This window comes from Megascapheus bottae, chromosome 38, assembly GCF_031878675.1.
Source record: "Megascapheus bottae isolate mThoBot1 chromosome 38, mThoBot2.hap1, whole genome shotgun sequence".
NCBI lineage: Eukaryota > Metazoa > Chordata > Mammalia > Rodentia > Geomyidae > Megascapheus > Megascapheus bottae.
Window position 1 is genome coordinate 194,267 of NC_143546.1, and position 19,389 is coordinate 213,655.

Sequence of the window (19,389 nt, forward strand, 5' to 3'; positions counted from 1 at the left end):
ATAAAATAATTTTCCAGTGAACATACCCTAGTTACTCTTTACTTCTAAGAGCTCTAACAGATTAAAGAATGCTTTATGCAAATATTTTCTTGTACTGTTTTAATGTTAATTTATATATTATTTTAATAAAGTTAAATATATACTTTCAGATTTCTTAGGTTTCAATGTAATACCAAGGGTTATGAATCCCTTGTTGACAGTCTTTTACATCAGCCAGAGTATTATATATTCTCTTCCTGATATGGTCAATCTGAATGTATCTACAAAATCAGGCAAACAGTAAATAATAAGATATCCAGTGGCTTATTACAATCAGTACTTAAACTTAGAGACAAAGACATGTGTGTGAGAATAGTTTTCTGTGTGCATATGTGCAGTCTTCCTTTGAACTCAAAGTCTCAAATAATCTTGCTTTTTGCTTGTCTATTGTGACCTTGTTTCTCCAATTGAAGCATATCTTCTGGTTTTCCTCCTCCTTGAAAACTACAAAACTTGCTTTCAGAATGATACTGTGCTACTCAAAACAGGGCTCACAGGCCAGCTGCCAGTTCTGAACTCTTTGTTACTGATTAATGGGAGATTATCAACTACTTAACTATGTCCACTTTTTAGATTACCAGCTATTTTTTTTAGTAGCAAACTTTTTCACTGAAGAAAGCAAGACAATTTACATCAGTTTCCCATGCTACTAAACTGGTACTTTTTATCATTGAACTAAATGACAATATCAAGAGATATTCATTCTGCTACAATATAATTATTAGTCTATAAAATTTCAATTATTTAAATACTAATCCATACAAAAAGAAGAAAATGTACATTAAGAAAAGATCTTCACACCTCAAACACAGTGAACCAGTCAGTCTATCTCCCTCTCTCTTAATTTCTTATCAGCAGTAAGAGCTGAACTCAGGCCTTGTGCTCTAGCTTGACATTTTCCGATCACAGTTGGTGCTCTACCATTTGAGTGGTTCTAGTTCCAGCTTTTTGTTGGTTTACTGGAAGTAAGAATCTCATGGCTTTGTCTGCCTGTGTTGGCTTCAAACCTCAAACTTCATATCTCAGTCTTCTGCATAGCTGGTGTTATGGGGCATGAGCCATCAGCACCTAATACCACTTTCAATTAAACTTACTATGCTATCTTTTTACCATCGCTTGAACGTAATAGGAAATGTCATTTATACAACTGATCACAATTCAAAACACAGTAAGATACAGAATCTGAGTGGAAACAATATTCACTTGAGAAAAGTCTCAAGCACATCTAATTATAATAAATTAGATAGCATAAAAATATACCATTCCTTTTTTCTTTTTTTTGGGGGGGGGTGTGTGTCATGAGGCTTGAACTGGGCCTGGGTGCTGCCCCTGAGCTCTTTAGCTCAAGACTACCACCCTACTACCCCTGTGCCTGGGCACTGTCCTTGAGCTCTTTAGCTCAAGGCTACCACCCTACCCTTGAGGCAAGTCCCTCTTTCCTGTTTTCTAGAGGTTAACTGGAGATAAGAATCTTCGGTCCTTTTGTGCCACTGGCTTTGAACGTTGATCTCAGCCTCCTGAGTAGCTAGGATTACTGGTGTGAGCCACCTCACTCTGGCTTATACCATTCCTTCTGAACCACTTTCCTAACCATTTACTACATATGCTTATAATACAGAAATGGATTTCAAAGTCTTTAAAATACATCTTATCATTAGGTGATAATATAAAAGATATCAATAACAAAATACTAACATTTTAGCTTATAAAACCTAATAAACTTTTAGCTCATACCGACCTCATTCAGACATCGTTTCTTTGTGAATATATTTCTGATAAAGGTTTCTTGAACTTCTTCTTGCTTCACCAGGTACTGCCAAAGCCTCTTCACAGACAGTGCTAGATGATGTTTGGATCTACAGAAGGATAGTAGGTTAAATGATGTGCTTTGTGATTTTGGACTTACGTGAACCAATGTTTACTGCAATTAAGTAAAATCACAGTAGCATCCAGTAGAGTAGCTCACAAGTTTTTCCTTAAAGGATCAGAGAGTAAGTAAACATTTTAGGCTTTAAAAACCACATTGTTTCTATCCTAACCACACAATTCTGACAGTGTATTTGGAAAAGCTGCACCATTTTCAGTTTTCTAGTGGTTAATTGGAGATAAGAATCTCATGGTCTTAGTGCCCTAGTGCCCGAGTTGGCTTTGAACCTTGATCCTCAGATCTGAGCCTCCTCAGTAGCTAAGATTACAGGTGTGACCCACGATGCCCTGCTAACTTCTGATTTTTGATTAGAGATGGTCCACCAGTAAAGTCTATAGAAATATCCCAAAATCCAAAGTATTTTGGATTAGGACATCCAATAAGTTAATATGCGAATGACAAATATGGATATGATAAAACAAGCAAAAAGCTTTATTTGTAAGAGCATGAGCAAAAGGGCTAGATTTGGCCAGAGTGGCTGGCCACTGTTGGATGACCGCTAAGACAGACACAGGGTGTCCTAGGCTTCCTAGAAGTGGATCAGAAGCAGAAACACTCAAAAGTGTTTTCTGTAGATCTACTGTCAGGTTGTCTTATGTTTTACCATCATTATTATGTCTTAAAATATTTTATCTAGTTTTGATGGTATTTCAAGAAGTGGGGTCTCAAAATATGACTATAATAGTAGTTTAGCCAGAAGCCCTAATTTACCTTTTACAGTTTTTAATCCTATAGCAACACAAATACAGGTATTCTTTTCAGTGTACATTATGTAACAACTGAACTACATAACTTGAGGGTAGAAATGGAAAGGGGTATAATGGAGGAGAACTACAGAAGGAATGACGCTGATCAAGATACATTGTACATACAACCTGACAACTTCTAAATAATAAATTATCTTTTAATCAAAGTTGTTTTCTGTAGATACATAATGGAACAGAAACTCTGTTGCTAATCAGTATTGAGTTGACCTGAGCAACAACACTGACTATAACACTAAGCCACTACCACACTGCTTAGTGTCTGCAGCAAAACTTCTTAGAGGAAGCAATTACTACACTGATTTGACTTTTACTTCAAACTCTGTCTTGTATGAACAGTACAACTTGCTCAATGGCTCTAATGTTCCTCGATCAAAGTATCAATTAAGTACAGTCCAGATGCCAAGCAAAATCTGCCTCATTGTTTTCCAAGAATAATGATGAATAACCAACTTGCCCCTTTACATGCTGTCTGTGGCCCCCTTAATTCTACATTGGCAGAAGGAGGAACCTCAAAGCCAAAAGTAGTTACTCTCTGCACCCTGCAAGGGCAGCTTGTTAACCTCTAAAGTACAATACCACATAAAGGCAAAGATTTGGACCTACAACTGAAAATTACGCATAGTTCTTAAGAATAGTTTTTCTCTTTTTTTAATAGCCACCTGTTTTAGCAATGTTCCTACTTAAGAACAGTATCCACAGGGGCTGGGAGTCTGGCCTAGTGGTAGAGTGCTTGTCTAGCAGGCATGAAGACCTGGGTTTGATTCCTCAGTACCACCTACATAGAAAAAGCCAGAAATGGTGCTGTGGCTCAAGTGGTAGAGCTCTAGCCTTGAGGAAAGCCCAAGAACAGTGCTCAGGCCCTGAAGTTCAAGGCCCTGGACTGGCAAAAAAAAAACCCAACAACAACAACAACCAAAAAAAAAACCAGTATCTATGGGAAAGCATACTTGAAAGGAGTATTTGTAGGTTCCAGTAAAGCTTTGTGGCGAAGAATGGCAGGACCTGCAGACAAACTCTCTTCAGAGGTATGACTCGAGATATAATTTTGAGGTGGTCCACCATGAATTTCAAGACGTCGGAGAAGAACCTGCTCCCAACACTGAAGAGTTTTTAGAACAGCATGACAAAGAGGTGAACTGACTGGAAGTTCTGAAAAGATAAAATATGAGTAATCAGATATTTTCTGCAGTAAAATGCTATATTAAATTATTAGAATCTTGTTATTGGTTGCTAACTCACAATTTAGTATGGAGAAGTGGGCATAGATTCTAGTAAATGGGAAGAAGAGGTCATGAATCTGCATAAACATTTGAACATTATTGCCTCTGATTTTAATTTCATATAAAATGTACCTAAAGATTATGAAAATGTATGTGCAAGGAAAATTACTTAAAAATATCATGCATTGTATTAGATGTATTATATATAATGTATGTTACATATTATAATCAAAGGCTAGGAGGGAGAAATTAATTGCTTTCATTTTTGAAATAGTTCTATATGTCAGAACTGTTAACTTCAAAACTTGCTTAGAAAATGAAAATAGGGCCGGGAGTTTGGCCTAGTGGTTAAAGTGTTTGCCTAGCATGCATGAAGACCCGGGTTCGATTCCTCGGTACCATATACATAGAAAAAAGCCGGAAGTGGTGCAGAGGCTCAAGTGGTAGAGCTCTAGCCTTGAGAAAGTCCAAGGACAGTGCTCAGGCCCTGAGCTCAAGCCCAGGACTGGCAAAAAAAAAAAAAAAAGAAAATGAAAATAAACTTTTCTAAAAAGTTCAATAAGCCGGGCGTGGTGGCTCACAGCTGTAATCCTAGCTACTCAGGAGGCTGAGGATCAAGGTTCAAAGCCAGCCTAGGTACAAAAGAACAGAAGACTCTTATCTCCAAGTAATCATCAAAAACAGGAGGTGGGGATATGGCTTAAGGAGTAGGGCAGGAGCCTTGAGCTGAAGAGCTCAGGGACAGTGCCTAGGCCCAGAGTTCAAGCCTCATGACCCACTAAATAAATAAATAAGTTAAACAAAGGTGCATTGTCTAAATGGAAATGTACTGTTTACTTCACCTATGTAACAATATAATAATAAAAGATCAAAAAATTTCTGAAAGTCAAATAAAATTTGCCATCAATCTTAGCACTCATTTGTATCTTCATATTTCTGACTTTGGATCTCACTTTCAACTTTTAATTATTTCTACCTCCCCATGTCTAAAGATCCTTATACTGTTAGCTCTTATTTTGTTTTGCTTGTTCTGGAAATGATCTACTGATTCATTATGATAGAACAGGACTCTTTCCATCATTCAACACAATCACACAAAATTTTTGGTTGATGTCTTAAGTATTTATCTCATGATCTCATGATCTCTGATTTCAGAAACTGGCCTCTTCATGTATCTAGTATTACAATACACAGATTTACAGGTAATTTCCTTAATTAAAAGAAGTATGTCTCGGGCCGGGAGTTTGGCCTAGTGGTTAAAGTGCTTGCCTAGCATGCATGAAGACCCGGGTTCGATTCCTTGGTACCACATACATAGAAAAAAGCCGGAAGTGGTGCTGAGGCTCAAGTGGTAGAGCTCTAGCCTTGAGAAAGTCCAAGGACAGTGCTCAGGCCCTGAGCTCAAGTCCAGGACTGGCAAAAAAAAAAAAAAAAAAAGTATGTCTCTTACTATAGGACGTCATTAAGCTTTTCCTTCAATAGTTAAACCAGTCAATAGCACCATTAATTCACATAAAGACATTTATTACCTGCAAGGTCATGACCTGCAGAGGGATAGAAAGTCTTCAGATTGTTTAGCACCAATTGCACCATAGCCAACCGCATCAAAGACCAACTACAAGTAAAACAAAGGTAGCTTGAGTAAAGATTTACCAAAGGACTTATAAGAAGATACCACCCTTTCACCCAACAACTTCACTTCTGGGAATGTACTTTGAAGATACATATACACCAAAAGAAAATCATATACACATGCAGTTATTCCTGCCAGCATAACCTACAATAAATACCACAGTAATAACAATGTGGATCAAACTGTCTATCTACCAGTAAAGTACTGGCTAAATTATAATTTTAAAGAAAGCACAAAGAAGAAAGAAGGTTCTTTTAAGTGTTAATGTGGGAAAATGAGTTAAATAATTTTTATTAATTCTATTTATTTTTAATAATTAAAAAGCAAGTTTTAGACATTATGTATAGTATATATTATGTACAAGAAAACTAGAGAAAACTGAGTACTGGCTACTCATGCCTGTAATCTCAGCTACTCAGAAGGCTGAGACTGGAGGATTGAGGTTCCAAGCCAGACCAGGCAGAAAAGTTCATGAGATTCCATCTTCAACTAACTAGAAAAAATGTCTGACTGGAGGAAGGCTCAAATGGTAGAGTACCAGCCCTGAAGAAGCCAGCCAAGCAAGAGTATAAGGCCTTGAGTTCAAGAACATTTCTGGCACAACGGAAGAAAAGAATGGGAGATCTAGGTGCAATGGCTCACATCTGTAATCCTAGCTACTCAGGAGGCTGAGATCTAAGGATCAAGGTTCAAAGCCAGCCCAGGCACAAAAGGACCTGAGACTTTTATCTCCAATTAACCTCTAGAAAATGGGAAGTGGGGCTTGACTCAAGGGTAGGATGGTAGCCTTGAGCTGAAGAGCTCAGGGACAATGTCCAGGCCCAGGGATAAGGCCATAGCCTTGAGCTGAACTGCTCAGGAAGAGGCCCAGAGTTCAAGCCCCATTACCCACAGGGAAAAAATAAGAAAAGAATGGGAGGTGTGGGTTGGGGGAGGGAAATGGGTGCGCCAAGACACGAAAAAGGGTATCAATGTTTGTGAAGTAATGCACCTTCTATCTGGTGAATATAATGTAACCCTTCTATTAATTACAATAAAAATATATAAAAAAGAAAAGAATGGGAGAGAGTGAGGAGAAATAAAATTATATATACATATGGAGCATATGAAATCATAAACTTTTTGTTTTTATATTTCTATATGCCGATGTATGCTTATGTTTTTTGGTTTTTCTTAATTGCTTTTTATTTTCTTGCTTTTATTATCTTTAATTAGTCGTACAGTGGAATTTTTATTTAACAAAGCAGCTTATGAATACAGTGTTCCTTCATCAATGTCATCTCCTTGAACAACCTAACCATTGTAATTTTGTAGGATATACATTGAATTTCTTCAATACCAAGTCCCCCCAATCCCAGCACTTAGAATACACTGATAAAAACCATATCCTATTTCTAAATTTGATTAATCAACAATCATACATACTCAATGGAATCTCTCTCTCTTTTTCTTTTTCTTTTTTTTTTTTTCCAGTCCTGGGCTTGAGCTCAGGGCCTGAGCACTGTCCTTGGACTTTCTCAAGGCTAGAGCTCTACCACGAGAGCCTCAGCACCACTTCCAGCTTTTTTCTATGTATGTGGTACTGAGAAATTGAACCCTGGTCTTCGTGCATGCTAGGCAAGCACTCTACCACTAGGCTAAACACCTGGCCCTGGAATCTCTTTTTAAAAGTTTAATAAATCTCAAATTTGAGAAATATTTGTATACTTAGTCTTAGTTTCATGATTAAAGAGCTAGGTAACTCTTTGCATAATCTTTACAAATAAATAACTGTCTTCACTGCAGTCATATACAGACAAACATGCTTACATATGTTCATTTTCTTTCTGAAAAACCTATAGTTTGCTTGAATGTGAACTGGATATCTATGAATCAAGAGGGAGTAAGCATGTACTGGAGAGCAAGAGATATTGTAAATTTCTTTTAACTTTTATTTTAAGTAGCAGGCAATCAGGAAGATTGACTGAGTGGGTAAGCATGATAGATTGGTTACATTGTATGCATGTAGGGAAATGTCATAATAACATTCCTCTTATACAATTAATATATGCTAATGAAACATCTTCACTTAAAATGTTTTTATTTCCATTTGTCTTTAATTTCAAGTGGAACATATTTCTTAAAGTATGGGCTTTTGTTTTCTGTGTTAAAATAAAATTTACCATTTATTACTCTCATTTGCAATCAGCATCAGAATCTATCTCAACCTTATTTGCAACCATCCCCAGCATCTAACTTCCTTCATCTCTCAAAACTAAAATCTACATTAATTGAACAATAACTACCCTCTTGGCTCTAGTCCTGCTCTCAACAACTCCCATTTCACTTTTCTCCCTGAGGCATGAAGAAGAACCACATGAAAACTTTTAGGACTTTCTTCACTTAGCATATTGTCCTCAAGGCTCATCCCTATTAGACTACGTGCCAGAAATTCCTTTTTTCTTTTCTTTTCTATTTCTTTCTTCCTCTCCCTCTCTCTCCCTCCCTCCTCCCCCCTCTCTCTTTTGTACTAGTACTAGGGCTTAATCTATGAATGTTAGCTTTGTCTATGAGGGCTGATACTCTACCAGTTGAGCCTCAGTTGCACTTCAGCTTTTTGGTGATTACCTGAAAATTAAGTCTCACAGACTTCTCTGCCTAGACCGGCTTCAAACCAAAATTCTCAGATTTTACATACCTGAGCAGCTGGAATCACAGATGTGAGCCAGGTGCATCTGGTTCTTACTAACGTCTTAGTGAACTATTGTTCTACTAAAAACATTAGATTTTGTAGACTGAAATCATTTATCATAGGACTAAATGGCAAAGCATAATTTGAGAGCAAATGAAATACAAATACAAATAATGAAGTAATACAAATGAAAACAATCTACTTACTGATAATCTAAAGTTGAGAAATTACTAAGGCAAGAAATTTACTATTTCAACTACATAAACGTTGACTTGTATTATAATTCACCAATAATTTCACATGTATAATTTCACATAGGCCATAATGATATTTAAAAGACTATGAAACACTCCATACCTATATGAATTTGAATTAGAATGCTCTTGAAGGTGAAAATCTGAAGCTAACACATCATCATTGCTATCATCCTCATCACTTTCCAGACTCTCCTCTGAATCATATTCTGCTCTACTTTGGGAAGGGTGTAGAAAAGGCTGAAACAAAACAAATTATGCATTTTATCTAAACATCTGATTTAATACATTTAAACATATAGTGTAATAGTACAGTTTAGTCCATTTGCAGTATTTCACCACAGGAACGCTACCTTTGATATAACTTAATTCTACTTCATTATTCATCCTGGAATACATCAAAAATTAACTTTCCATTATATGTCACAAAGTGTAGTTAATACAAAGAATTCCTTTGGGGTTGGGGATTTAGCTCAGTGGAAGAACCCTTGCCTGGCAAGTGCATAGCCCTGAGTTCAGTCCTCAGCTCTGGAAAAAAAATTTTTTTTCTTTTCAAAATAGGGTCTCTTTATGTAGCCTAGCTTGGTGTTTTAGTCTGTGATTTTCCTACCTCAACTTTCTGGTTCTGCAATTACAAACTTCTAAGATAATCGAGTACTTTCGACGGATACAGCCACTGCTCTAAGAGACTTTATACTGAAGTGATAAACAGAAATAAGTAAAAAAAAAAACTAAATAAAAATCATATTAAATTCTACCAAGAAAAACAGTAGAGATGGAGAACAAGAACTAAAATATGCTGGTCATAGAAAACGTTTTTGAAAAGTGGCACTGAGTGAAACCTAAAGGAAAGAAGGAACAAGCCATATAACAAGTAGGAATAAAAACATTTTAGGCAGCTTGGCATAAGAGGACAAGTGTTGAAAGGTTAAAGATGAATGCATCAGCAAAGGCTGTGCAGGCCATGGTAAATGAGTATAATGTGTTGCCAATAATGAACTTTAGGTAGAGAAAGGGTATTAAGATTTATCATTCAGATATTCAAGATCTGGAAAGCAAGAAAAATATAAGGAAAAATTCCCAGCACTCTATAGAGTAGGAGGATTTCAGAGGTTAAGGACAGTTTGGACTACATAGTCAAAAAAAAAAAAAAAAAAAAAAAAGAACAAACAGTGGTAGAGGGAATGAGACAAAGGAAGGGAGAAAGAAAAATGAAAAGCAAATGACTCCTGAGCTTCTGACTTAAGCGGAGATGAGGATGAGCAAAATGAGAAGATTTTGGATATGAAAAGGGAGATTTTGTTGAAGGCATGGTTCAAGTGGTAGAGTGTCAATCAAGTGAGCAAATAAGCTACACAAACATGAGATTCAGTTCAAACCCCAGCTTCATAGAAAGCGGGGAAGGGGAAGGGAAAGGGAAAGAAGGAAAAAGCAAAGGAGATCTTAGGGAAAATGAGTATCAATAGCCTGCATTTGAGACCAAGATTCTTGGATCAAACAGAAGAGGAAAGATGAAGAGAAAAGAGGAAATTAGGAAGAAATAAGGAAGAAAAAGCAGTAAAACACAGATATTGGTGGACAAATGTAGAAAAAAATTCAAGGATAAAATGGTCAGATAGAGTGATATCACCTCAATCACATAATAGGATAGTGGGAGAAATGGATTGAAAGTTAGAAAAAAAATAGGGAAATACTGTGAGGCAAGAGAAAGAAATGTGGGTGATTTGAAAAAGCTGAATCTAAACAGAGAGAGGTCATACAAGGCAGGACAAAGTTTTGGTGATAATAAAAGGGAAAAACTTGCACAATTCTGCTCTGCTGGAAAAGAACAATGGAGGAAGAGGAGAGTGAGAGAGAGACAGGGAGAGGGAGAGAATGTGTGGATACTGGAATGAAAGAGAGTAGAAAAGAAAAGAAAAATGAGAGGAGATTCAGAATAGACGGAAGGAAATGGTCTTTGATAGGAAGAATTCTTTCTCTGCTTTTACAGGAGGAAAGAAATGGTTGGGAATAAATGCAGACTGCATTACATAGAACTTTATGATGCGATGATGAAAGACCAGGGTGACTGTTTTGAAGTGACTTTAAGTCACTAAGATGAGCTCTGGGGTGCAGCTCAGTGTAGAGCATTTGCCTAGCACACGTAGAACCCTGGGCTCCAGCCCCAGCACCAGGGAGACCGTGAGGGAAAGGGTAGAGAAATATTGTGGAAAGTTCAAAAGGAACAGTATAACATCTTAGCTCTAGGGAAGATACACAAGAAATAAAAAGGAGGGTGGAACTTCTGGAACAGCTCAGAAAGAAACACGTAAGTCATCCACTCAAAAGGCAATGAACTAGGCAGTTTTCAAAACAATTTGATTTATAATTGGGAAGTCTTACTGCTACCAACATTAGTACATTCTATTAAAAAATACTAAAATGCTGGGAATCTGTGTTTTGACTCTTAAGTTAGTTTGTGACGTTGGCAAAAAAATGATATTGAAGAGATTTTTCAGAATTGAAAATGCAAAATGAACCTGTAAGTTGATAGAAACAGATAGTTCTTTCAGTTTATTGACACATACAAAAATATATTCCTTCCTAAGTTACACAGTTAGAACAACAGAAACACTACTCCAGGAACAATGGGTAATAATTTAAGAATCAAAATACTAAGCCTCAGTACTGGAAGATTAAAAAAAAAAGAAAAAAGCAAACCCTCCCCAACAAAAACAAATGGTCAAAATGTCTTGTAGTTGTTTTATTTTCATCACCAAAATATGGCCTGATACAAATGAAAATTCTCCAAAGCCAAGTGGGGAAATCTTTGGAAACATCAATAGTTAGAATTAGTTTAAGTTCCTTCATCTCCACTTTGCTGTGGAGAGAGTGATCTGGATAGTGTGATTATTACCTTGGCTATGAAATAGTCCCAGATGCTGAGCTCAGGTGGAATGAACTTCTCTTTAGTTGCCAATGACTCCTGGTTAACAGATGGTGAGGAGGAAGTTGGGAGAGCTGACTCTCTGCATGATGCTTTTGATGGCCTAAATTGTCTGTTCTGTTCTTCCACTAGTGAGGAAACTAAGTAGGAAATAAAGCATTATTAAAGTCTTATTTTTATTATACTTATCTCATCTGCCTTTATACAAAATCTAAGGTAAACTACAATTTAAGTACACACATAAGGTTAAGACAGGATTATAGTAGGTGAAATAAAAATCACTTTGTAGACCAACTTCTGCTTTTATACTTCTCCAACTTTTTTTTTTTTTTTTTTTTTGGCCAGTCCTGGGCTTGAGCTCAGGGCCTGAGCACTGTCCTTGGACTTTCTCAAGGCCAGAGCTCTACCACTTGAGCCTCAGCACCACTTCCGGCTTTTTCTTTTTCTATGTATGTGGTACCGAGGAATTGAACCCGTGTCTTTGTGCATGCTAGGCAAGCACTCTACCACTAGGCCAAACTCCCAGTCCCTACTTCTCCAACTTTTTATCTATCTGTTGTCTATATAAGATAACAACATGTAATATCTGCCTATCCATCAGTCCATAATTAAGCTATGATTAAGACAGAAAATTGTCTCAGTCTTTATACTTGGGGGATTTTGGAGGGGAGAAAAGGATACTGAGGATTGAACCTATGGACAAGTCAATAAGCATATCTAAATTCTTAAGTCAGTATTTCTTTGTATGTTACCCCTGAATGCCAAAAACAGTAGCATCTTAAAAGTCATAAATACTTTTTTTACACTAAGTCACAAAAGACAAATCACCTGTACAGAACACAAATTTCACAGGCACAGGCTTGATCTGATAAACTTACAAACAGTTCACATTAAAGCACATCAACATTTTCATTCAGTGGTTCCAATCAGATTTTACTTACCTTCCAATGGGATGCAAATATTTGTACTGTTAATACAATTTTGTTTTGTTTGAAGCTATTTAGCTTGTAGACTCAACATACATACTGTATTTATCAAGCTTTGATAATACCAATTTAATTTGGTTGTTTCAGAATACATCTGTTTCCAATAGGACTGTTATATATGTTGACATACATTCTAAAACTAAAGTGAAAGAAGGCTGGAAAAAGAGTGTGTGAATTACACAAGGTTAGAGAGAAGGAAAAAGTATCTAAGGAGACTGAAGGTGTGCAAGTGGAAGGCTGTTTCTCAAGTCTCGCTGTGTTTCGAAGCTGCCCCAAGGCACAGAAATGATCTCTAGAAGTAGGCTCCAGTATAGCCTCTCAGAGGCAGATGAGTAGACAAAAACACCTTCCTCCTTAGAAGACCCCCCCCCACCACCTCTGCACTGGGGCTTTCTCAGAGCTGCGAAGTGACTCACAAAAGAGCTCAGAAGGGGAATGAAAATTGTCTAATACACTTCATCTAATAGGTATGGGAAATGCAAAGGAGTAAGAAATCCACTGTTGCTCTTTATAATCATCTCTGTATTACTTAACTTGTTATTCTGAATGAATTACTCCCTCTAAAATTAAAATCCAAGAAAAGTAAGGTTATTAGATAGCATTTATTGTTTCAGTTTAACACTTAATTTAATTCAATTTTTTCCCCATTTACTGGAGTTTGAACTCAGGGCACTGAACTTTTAGGGGCAAATGTTCTACCACTTAAGGCATGCTTCTACCCCTTTGTGCTTTAGCTTTTCAGAAAGGTTTTAATCCAGGATTTGTCTCAGACCACGGTCCTCCTACCTAGCTAGGAGTATACCAGAGTACTACCCTGTCCAGCCTGCTAGTTGAGATGGAGTTCTCACCAACTTGCCCGGACTCCTGGAATTCTGTCAAATGCTTCAACATGGATAAATCTTGAAGATATGCCAAGTGAAATAATCCAGTCACAAAGTAACAAATACAACGTATTTTTACTTAAATGACTCATCATAAGTATTCAAATTGCTGGATACTGAAATTAGAAAGATGAAGCTAGAAGCAGTGGCTTAAGCCTGTAATTCTAGCTACATAGGAGGCTAAAATATGAGGATCAAAGTTCAAAGCCAGCTGGGTCACTAAAATCTGTGAGACTCTTATCACCAATTAACCACCAGAAAACTGGAAGTGGTGTTGTGGCTCAAGGGGTAGGGTGGTAGCCTTGAGCTAAAGAGCTCAGGGACAGTGCCCAGGCCCAGGGGTAAGATGGTAGCCTTAAGCTGAAGAGCTCAGGGACAGCGCCCAGGCCCAGGGTTCAAGTCCCTGACAAAGGAAAAAAATTAGAAAGGTGGTTGTGGGGGTTAATTGTATGGAGGAAAAAAAGGAGATTGTTTAGTGGGCATACTTTCAGATTTACAAGATGAAAAGTTCTATAAATCTGTTTCACAATAGTGTGAAAATGTTTAACACTAATGAACTTTTAAGAGTTAGCATGATAAATTTCATGCATTTCTTCTCATTAAAAATAAGGAATGCCTGGAGCTAGTGGCTCATGTCTGTTATCCTAGCTACTCAGAAGGCTGAGACCTGAGGATCATGGATCAAAGCTAGCATGGGCACTAAAGTCTATGAAACTCTTATCTCCAATTAATTACCAGAAAACCAGAAGTGATGCTATGGCTCAAGTGGTAGAATGGTAGCCTTGATCTGAAGAGCTGAGCAACAGCACCCAGGCCCTTAGCTCAAGTCCGAGGACTGGCCCAAAACACCCCCAAACCAAAAATCAAGGGCCTCACACAAATGTGTATGGTTCAACCACTGAACTTTACTTCAGCTCTCCTTTTCCATTATGACATACATTTCTCCTAATTTTTTTTTTTTGGTCAGTTGTGGGCTTGAACTCTTGTTGAAGGCTTGTGCTCTACCACTTGAGCCACAGTACCACTTCTGGCTCTTTTTAAGTAGTTTACTGGCAATGAGTCCCTCAGACTCTCCAGCCTGGGATGGCTATGAGGATCTATCAATCCTCAGATCTTGGCCTCCTGAATAGCTAGAATTACAGGTGTGAGCCACCATTGCCCAGCTTAGAGGATCTGGGTTTGATCATTACTCATACCTAACACCTAGAATGGAGGAAATCGATTCAAAATAATCTTCGTGTAAGACTTGAGCCTACCACCAATATTAGAAAAAAACTGGAGGAAATCTAGGTAAAACCAAACACATGCTTCTTTTTTTATGGTTCACTGCTTTGTTATTAAAGATTTAGAAGTGACAAAAATTTGTGCAGAAACATATATAAATGACTTGGAAGGTCTCTTTCTATGCTTTCTCTAATTTTTTTTTTTGGGTGGTCCTGGGGCTTGAACCCGGATCTTGGACACGGGGCTTTGAGCTACAATCTTTCAGCCTCCTGAGATTATGAGTGTGAGCCACCCATGTCCAGCTTGCTATCTCTATTCTTTCCCACCGCCCCCCCCCCCCGTGGGTCATGGGACTTGAACTCAACTTGGCCTGGGCACTGTCCTGAGCTCTTCAACTCCAGGCTACCACCATACCCCTGGGCCTGGGCGCTGTCCCTGAGCTCTTCAGCCGAAGGCCATCACCCTACCCTTGAGACAAGCCCCACTTCCCGTTTTCTAGAGCTTAACTGAAGATACGAGTCTCAGGTCCTTTTGTGCCTGGGCTGGCTTTAAACCTTGATCCTCAGATCTCAGCCTCCTGAATTCTATTCTTTTTATAGACAACTATACTTCTGTAGTAATGAACAAAATGTAGGAATGGTTTTAAAATTTTATCATATGATCCTACACAAAAGTCTAAGACATTAACAAAAATGTATTATCCTTCAAAGAAAAATCAGCTGTCTTCAGGATCACAGCTTTTCGCAAGGTCCTTAATAAGCTCTTGAACCTGGAAAAGCCATTGGTGCATAACACACTCCTGGTTTGGGTCTATATACATATAAATATAAATACACTATATATAAAACAAACTTTCTAAAATTTAGATGTAAAATAAAGTAACTCAGATCATCTTGACTTGGCACACATGTGTGCACGCAAACATACATGCACGCATGCACACACATACAATGTTTGGAATATTTGATTACATTATAAATACCCAATTTTGTTTTATTTTTCTAAACATTTTTTGTAAAAGTGATGCACAGAGGGGTACTGAGTAAACTTCTTTCTCAACAATGCCACCCCCTCACTCTCTCCCAGTCCTTTCCCTCTCGGCCTCCTTCTCCCCAAGTTGAGCGTCCAGTGAGTATCACTGCTGAATTAGCTCATGCCTTGTCCCATCATATCTGTGCTTTCCCCGTTGTATATTTTAACTATCCTCATCTTACCTTTTCCAAGCAAGACACTGCCAATTTGCTAAAGAAATTATAGCAACAGTGTGATAATTACTAAGTTCCAAACATAGAACTCCTCATTTTTATAGAAGTTTCATAATGTAAACACTATTCATATTACATACACTGAGTCGGTATTTAGCACAGATAATAAAATGGCAGAGATACTTTAAGATGCCTTTAAAATGCCATTAGCAGCCTCATGACATAAAATAACATACTAACTGCAAACAAAATATTCATTTTTCATTTTGTTCCTCAACTTGGAAGAACTCCTTACTTCAAGTTTACTAAAAGTCGCAGTTCTTATACTAGAACATATTGGCACAAAAGAATATATTCTCACAAAATGCACTAAAAATTCTTAAAGTATTTTGTTTTGCTTTAAAATTGGCAATTAAAACACAAGTATGGATTTCTAACTGTTGCCAGAAATGTAGTATTCTTTTGAAAATTGCTAATACTTAGCTCAGTCTCAACTTCAAAAATTAACCATACCAACATAATTTAGGATGCCATGAACACACACAAATACCATTGTCAGCTATTAGAAAAACCAAATTCTTCATTAACAGATGCTGTAAAATTCACAAAAGAAAATTAAACTTGATTAAAAAGGAAACTGCAAAAATAAATGTACTCTTTACCTCACTCATAACTGTAATATCTCTGTACATCACCTTTATAACAATTTTTAATACAAAAAAGAAATTGTTCACTTCTGAAGCTTTATGTTTTTGTTAAGAATTCTGACTTGCAAAATTCTAACCTGATTTAGTTTTTTTTTTAAAGTACTATTTTTAATGCTCAAAGAATATTTAAACATTATGCCTCTGAAAGTACTTTATTTAATGGACATGAGAGAAAATGTAGTTTATGAGGCTATTATTCCAAAGAAAACTTAAAAATAAATTTATATTAGAAAAAAACCAATATTGTCTTTCAAACTCATCAACTAGTATTAAGCTTCCAAAAACACCTTCAGAAAACTGTTTATAACAAGTACTTCATTTTCAGTATACACTGCTTTGATACTGATTCACTTGTCAGGAAAATGACCTCTTCTGGATCAGTCAGTTTTCATTTAGCTAACTTTGAAGGTTTTTCTTGATTTTAGATGGGAAGTACACAGTTTATACTCATTTATATAAATGTATACTAATCTTGACTGATTTTTTTATTAGTATATATTAATTGTGCAGACCATTGGATCTGTAGAGGTGGTGGACAATGTGCATTGCTGGCAGACAACATATACTGTATATAGAATACAACTAGACACAGGGCATTGAGATTAAACACGGTTTTGCTTACCTGCAACCTATAACATCAGTCTGCTTTGCAGTATTGGTGTCTTTCAACAAAATAGCCAAGCCTAATTGTACTTCACCTTGAAAGGCACCACTCGTAGTCCATGATCCTACCTGATTACAATCTCAGGTTTTTCTCTCCCGTTTCCAGTGGATCTTCTGTTTCATAGAACTGCTGCTTCTAACCAACACTAATACTCTTACTCCCTCCCCTCATCCCTCCCCCCCACACACACTCAGTGCTCTTTCTGCTCCTTTTCAAACTAGATCAGCTCTGCAACCAAGTATTTGGCTACTTCATTCAATGAGGACACTTTCTGGCTAGCCGACAGGGGAGTCCTGTCATTCACATTTTCTGAGTGCTTTTGCCATTACTTTCCTCATCATATTCAGGTAGCTTCTGGGTTCTCACAGGCAGATGGTACAGCTACATCCAGCCCCACTAAGAAGTGAAATTACTTTTAGTATGCAATAGCTTAAAAGAGCCAAAACTGATCAGCTCTGGGCTTTGCTCAAGGAACACAGGAGCCACGGAGGGAAGACTGCAATCATTCCTCTGCTACTTGTCCAATTTCACAAGTGATGATGCTTCTATCTAAGCAAGATAATCAATCACTTTTTACATTTTTTGGCACTTTTTACATTTTCTTTTAAGGACACTGTCATTGCTGGTGTAGATTATAGCAGTAATATCTTCCTATATCATGAAGTGATTCTTGTCTGTTTTCTGCAAACTGTCTGACCTTCTCACACAAAATTTCTAACATATCTTGTAAAAAAATACTCACATATGTAACATGTTATCCTGAGTGTAGATGAGAGAGATGAGAGGTAGGAAATGTATTAAAGTTCAAAGAGACAAAACATCTTGTTGGGCTTCTCAAATGTATTATATGCACACAGCTTAGCTTTTTTTTTTTTTTTTGCCAGTCCTGGGCTTGAGCTCAGGGACTGAGCACTGTCCTTGGACTTTCTCAAGGCCAGAGCTCTACCACTTGGGCATCAGTACCACTTCCGGCTTTTTTATATGTATCTGGTACTGAGGAATCAAACCCAGGTCTTCGTGCATGCTAGGTGCACCCCACCACTAGGCCAAACTCTCAGCCCAAAAGCTTAGTTTTTGAAAAGCACTTAAAATATTCTTAATTTAGCCTGTCAGTTTAGAGTGAAATAGGCTTTCCAGTACTACATACTAATCCTTATATCTACTCCATATCATCTTCAAAACACAGGAACCCACTATTACCACGGCTGGGTCAGACAAGTAGAAGAAACATGGCAATGCTTTTCAAGTTGAGAAAGTTTGCTGTTTCAATCTTTTTTTTTTTTTCCTGTTCCTAGGGCTTGATTTCAAGGCCTGAGTGCTATGGGTGCTGTCCTTGAGCCTCTTTGTGCTCGAGGGTAGCTAGTTCTCTCCCACTTGAGCTACAGCTCCACTTCTAGCTTTCTCTAGTATTTTACTGGAGATCAGAGTCTCACGAACTTTCCTGCCTGGGCTAGTTTTAAACCTGGATCCTCAGATCTCAGCCTTGTGAGTACCTAAGATTACAGGTATGAGCCACCAGCACCTGGATGTTGGTTCAAATTTTAAATAAACATAGTATATATAGTTTTAGCAGTAGTGGATAAATTTTAATATTAAATTTCATGGCATTATGAACACTTAGAAATCCAAAAACTCTCATGGCCAGTCATTATATGCAAATTATAAAGCAGCCTTTTATGAACTACTTTCAAGTCACTTCAAGCCATAGTCTGATTTCATATGGTTAGCACCAACATCTTTATATTTTCCATAGTTAAAAATAATAAAATGTAAGGGTTAGAAAATATTTTAATGGCAAATTTAGAAGCAAAAGTAGCTTTCTAAAATGCAATTCATTGTTATAAAACAAAAGTATGGCTTGGTTAAATGCAGTTTGTCAACTTTCCATAAATGTCAAGCAAAATAAAACCATCCCATTCTTCCAACCCCTCAAAAATGAACACAAAGCAAGGAAAACTGTAAAAGCCTATTTCTATAGCTAGTATCTTGCCTGCAAGACTGGGAGGAGTATGGGAAGTGATGGCTGAAAGAGCTTTGGAAAAGCCCACACACTCCATGGAGAACACCACTACTTGGTGGGGGCTAGGCATAGCAAAGTGCCTTCCTGCCAAAGAAAGAAGAGAGAATATGTATTTGGCATAGAACAAAAAGCAATGATACAGTGTAGTTTAAAGAAATGGAAGTTTTGATAGAATATTTAATAAATTTTAAAATTTTAATTATTGATACTGGAGTATCTTAAAGATTAAAGGCCATACCAGAAACTTTTAGTATTTTATTTGCAC

General features: G+C 37.2%; 1 protein-coding gene across 10 annotated transcripts in view; it reads right to left on the minus strand.

The window, feature by feature from the left end:
• Positions 1 to 19,389, minus strand: part of Dmxl1 (Dmx like 1) — a 115,686-nt gene that overhangs the window by 31,508 nt on the left and 64,789 nt on the right. For 6 of the 10 annotated variants that reach the window (XM_090325536.1, XM_090325530.1, XM_090325531.1 and 3 more), the window contains 6 exons: positions 19,095 to 19,208; positions 11,408 to 11,577; positions 8,615 to 8,751; positions 5,483 to 5,568; positions 3,681 to 3,882; positions 1,778 to 1,895 (listed from right to left, as the gene is read on the minus strand). In XM_090325536.1, coding sequence (XP_090181662.1) covers positions 1,778 to 1,895; positions 3,681 to 3,882; positions 5,483 to 5,568; positions 8,615 to 8,751; positions 11,408 to 11,577; positions 19,095 to 19,208 — 827 coding nt within the window. The remainder of the gene's footprint in view (positions 1 to 1,777; positions 1,896 to 3,680; positions 3,883 to 5,482; positions 5,569 to 8,614; positions 8,752 to 11,407; positions 11,578 to 19,094; positions 19,209 to 19,389) is intronic. The other 4 variants (XM_090325535.1, XM_090325533.1, XM_090325534.1 and 1 more) reach the window with 1 other exon arrangement.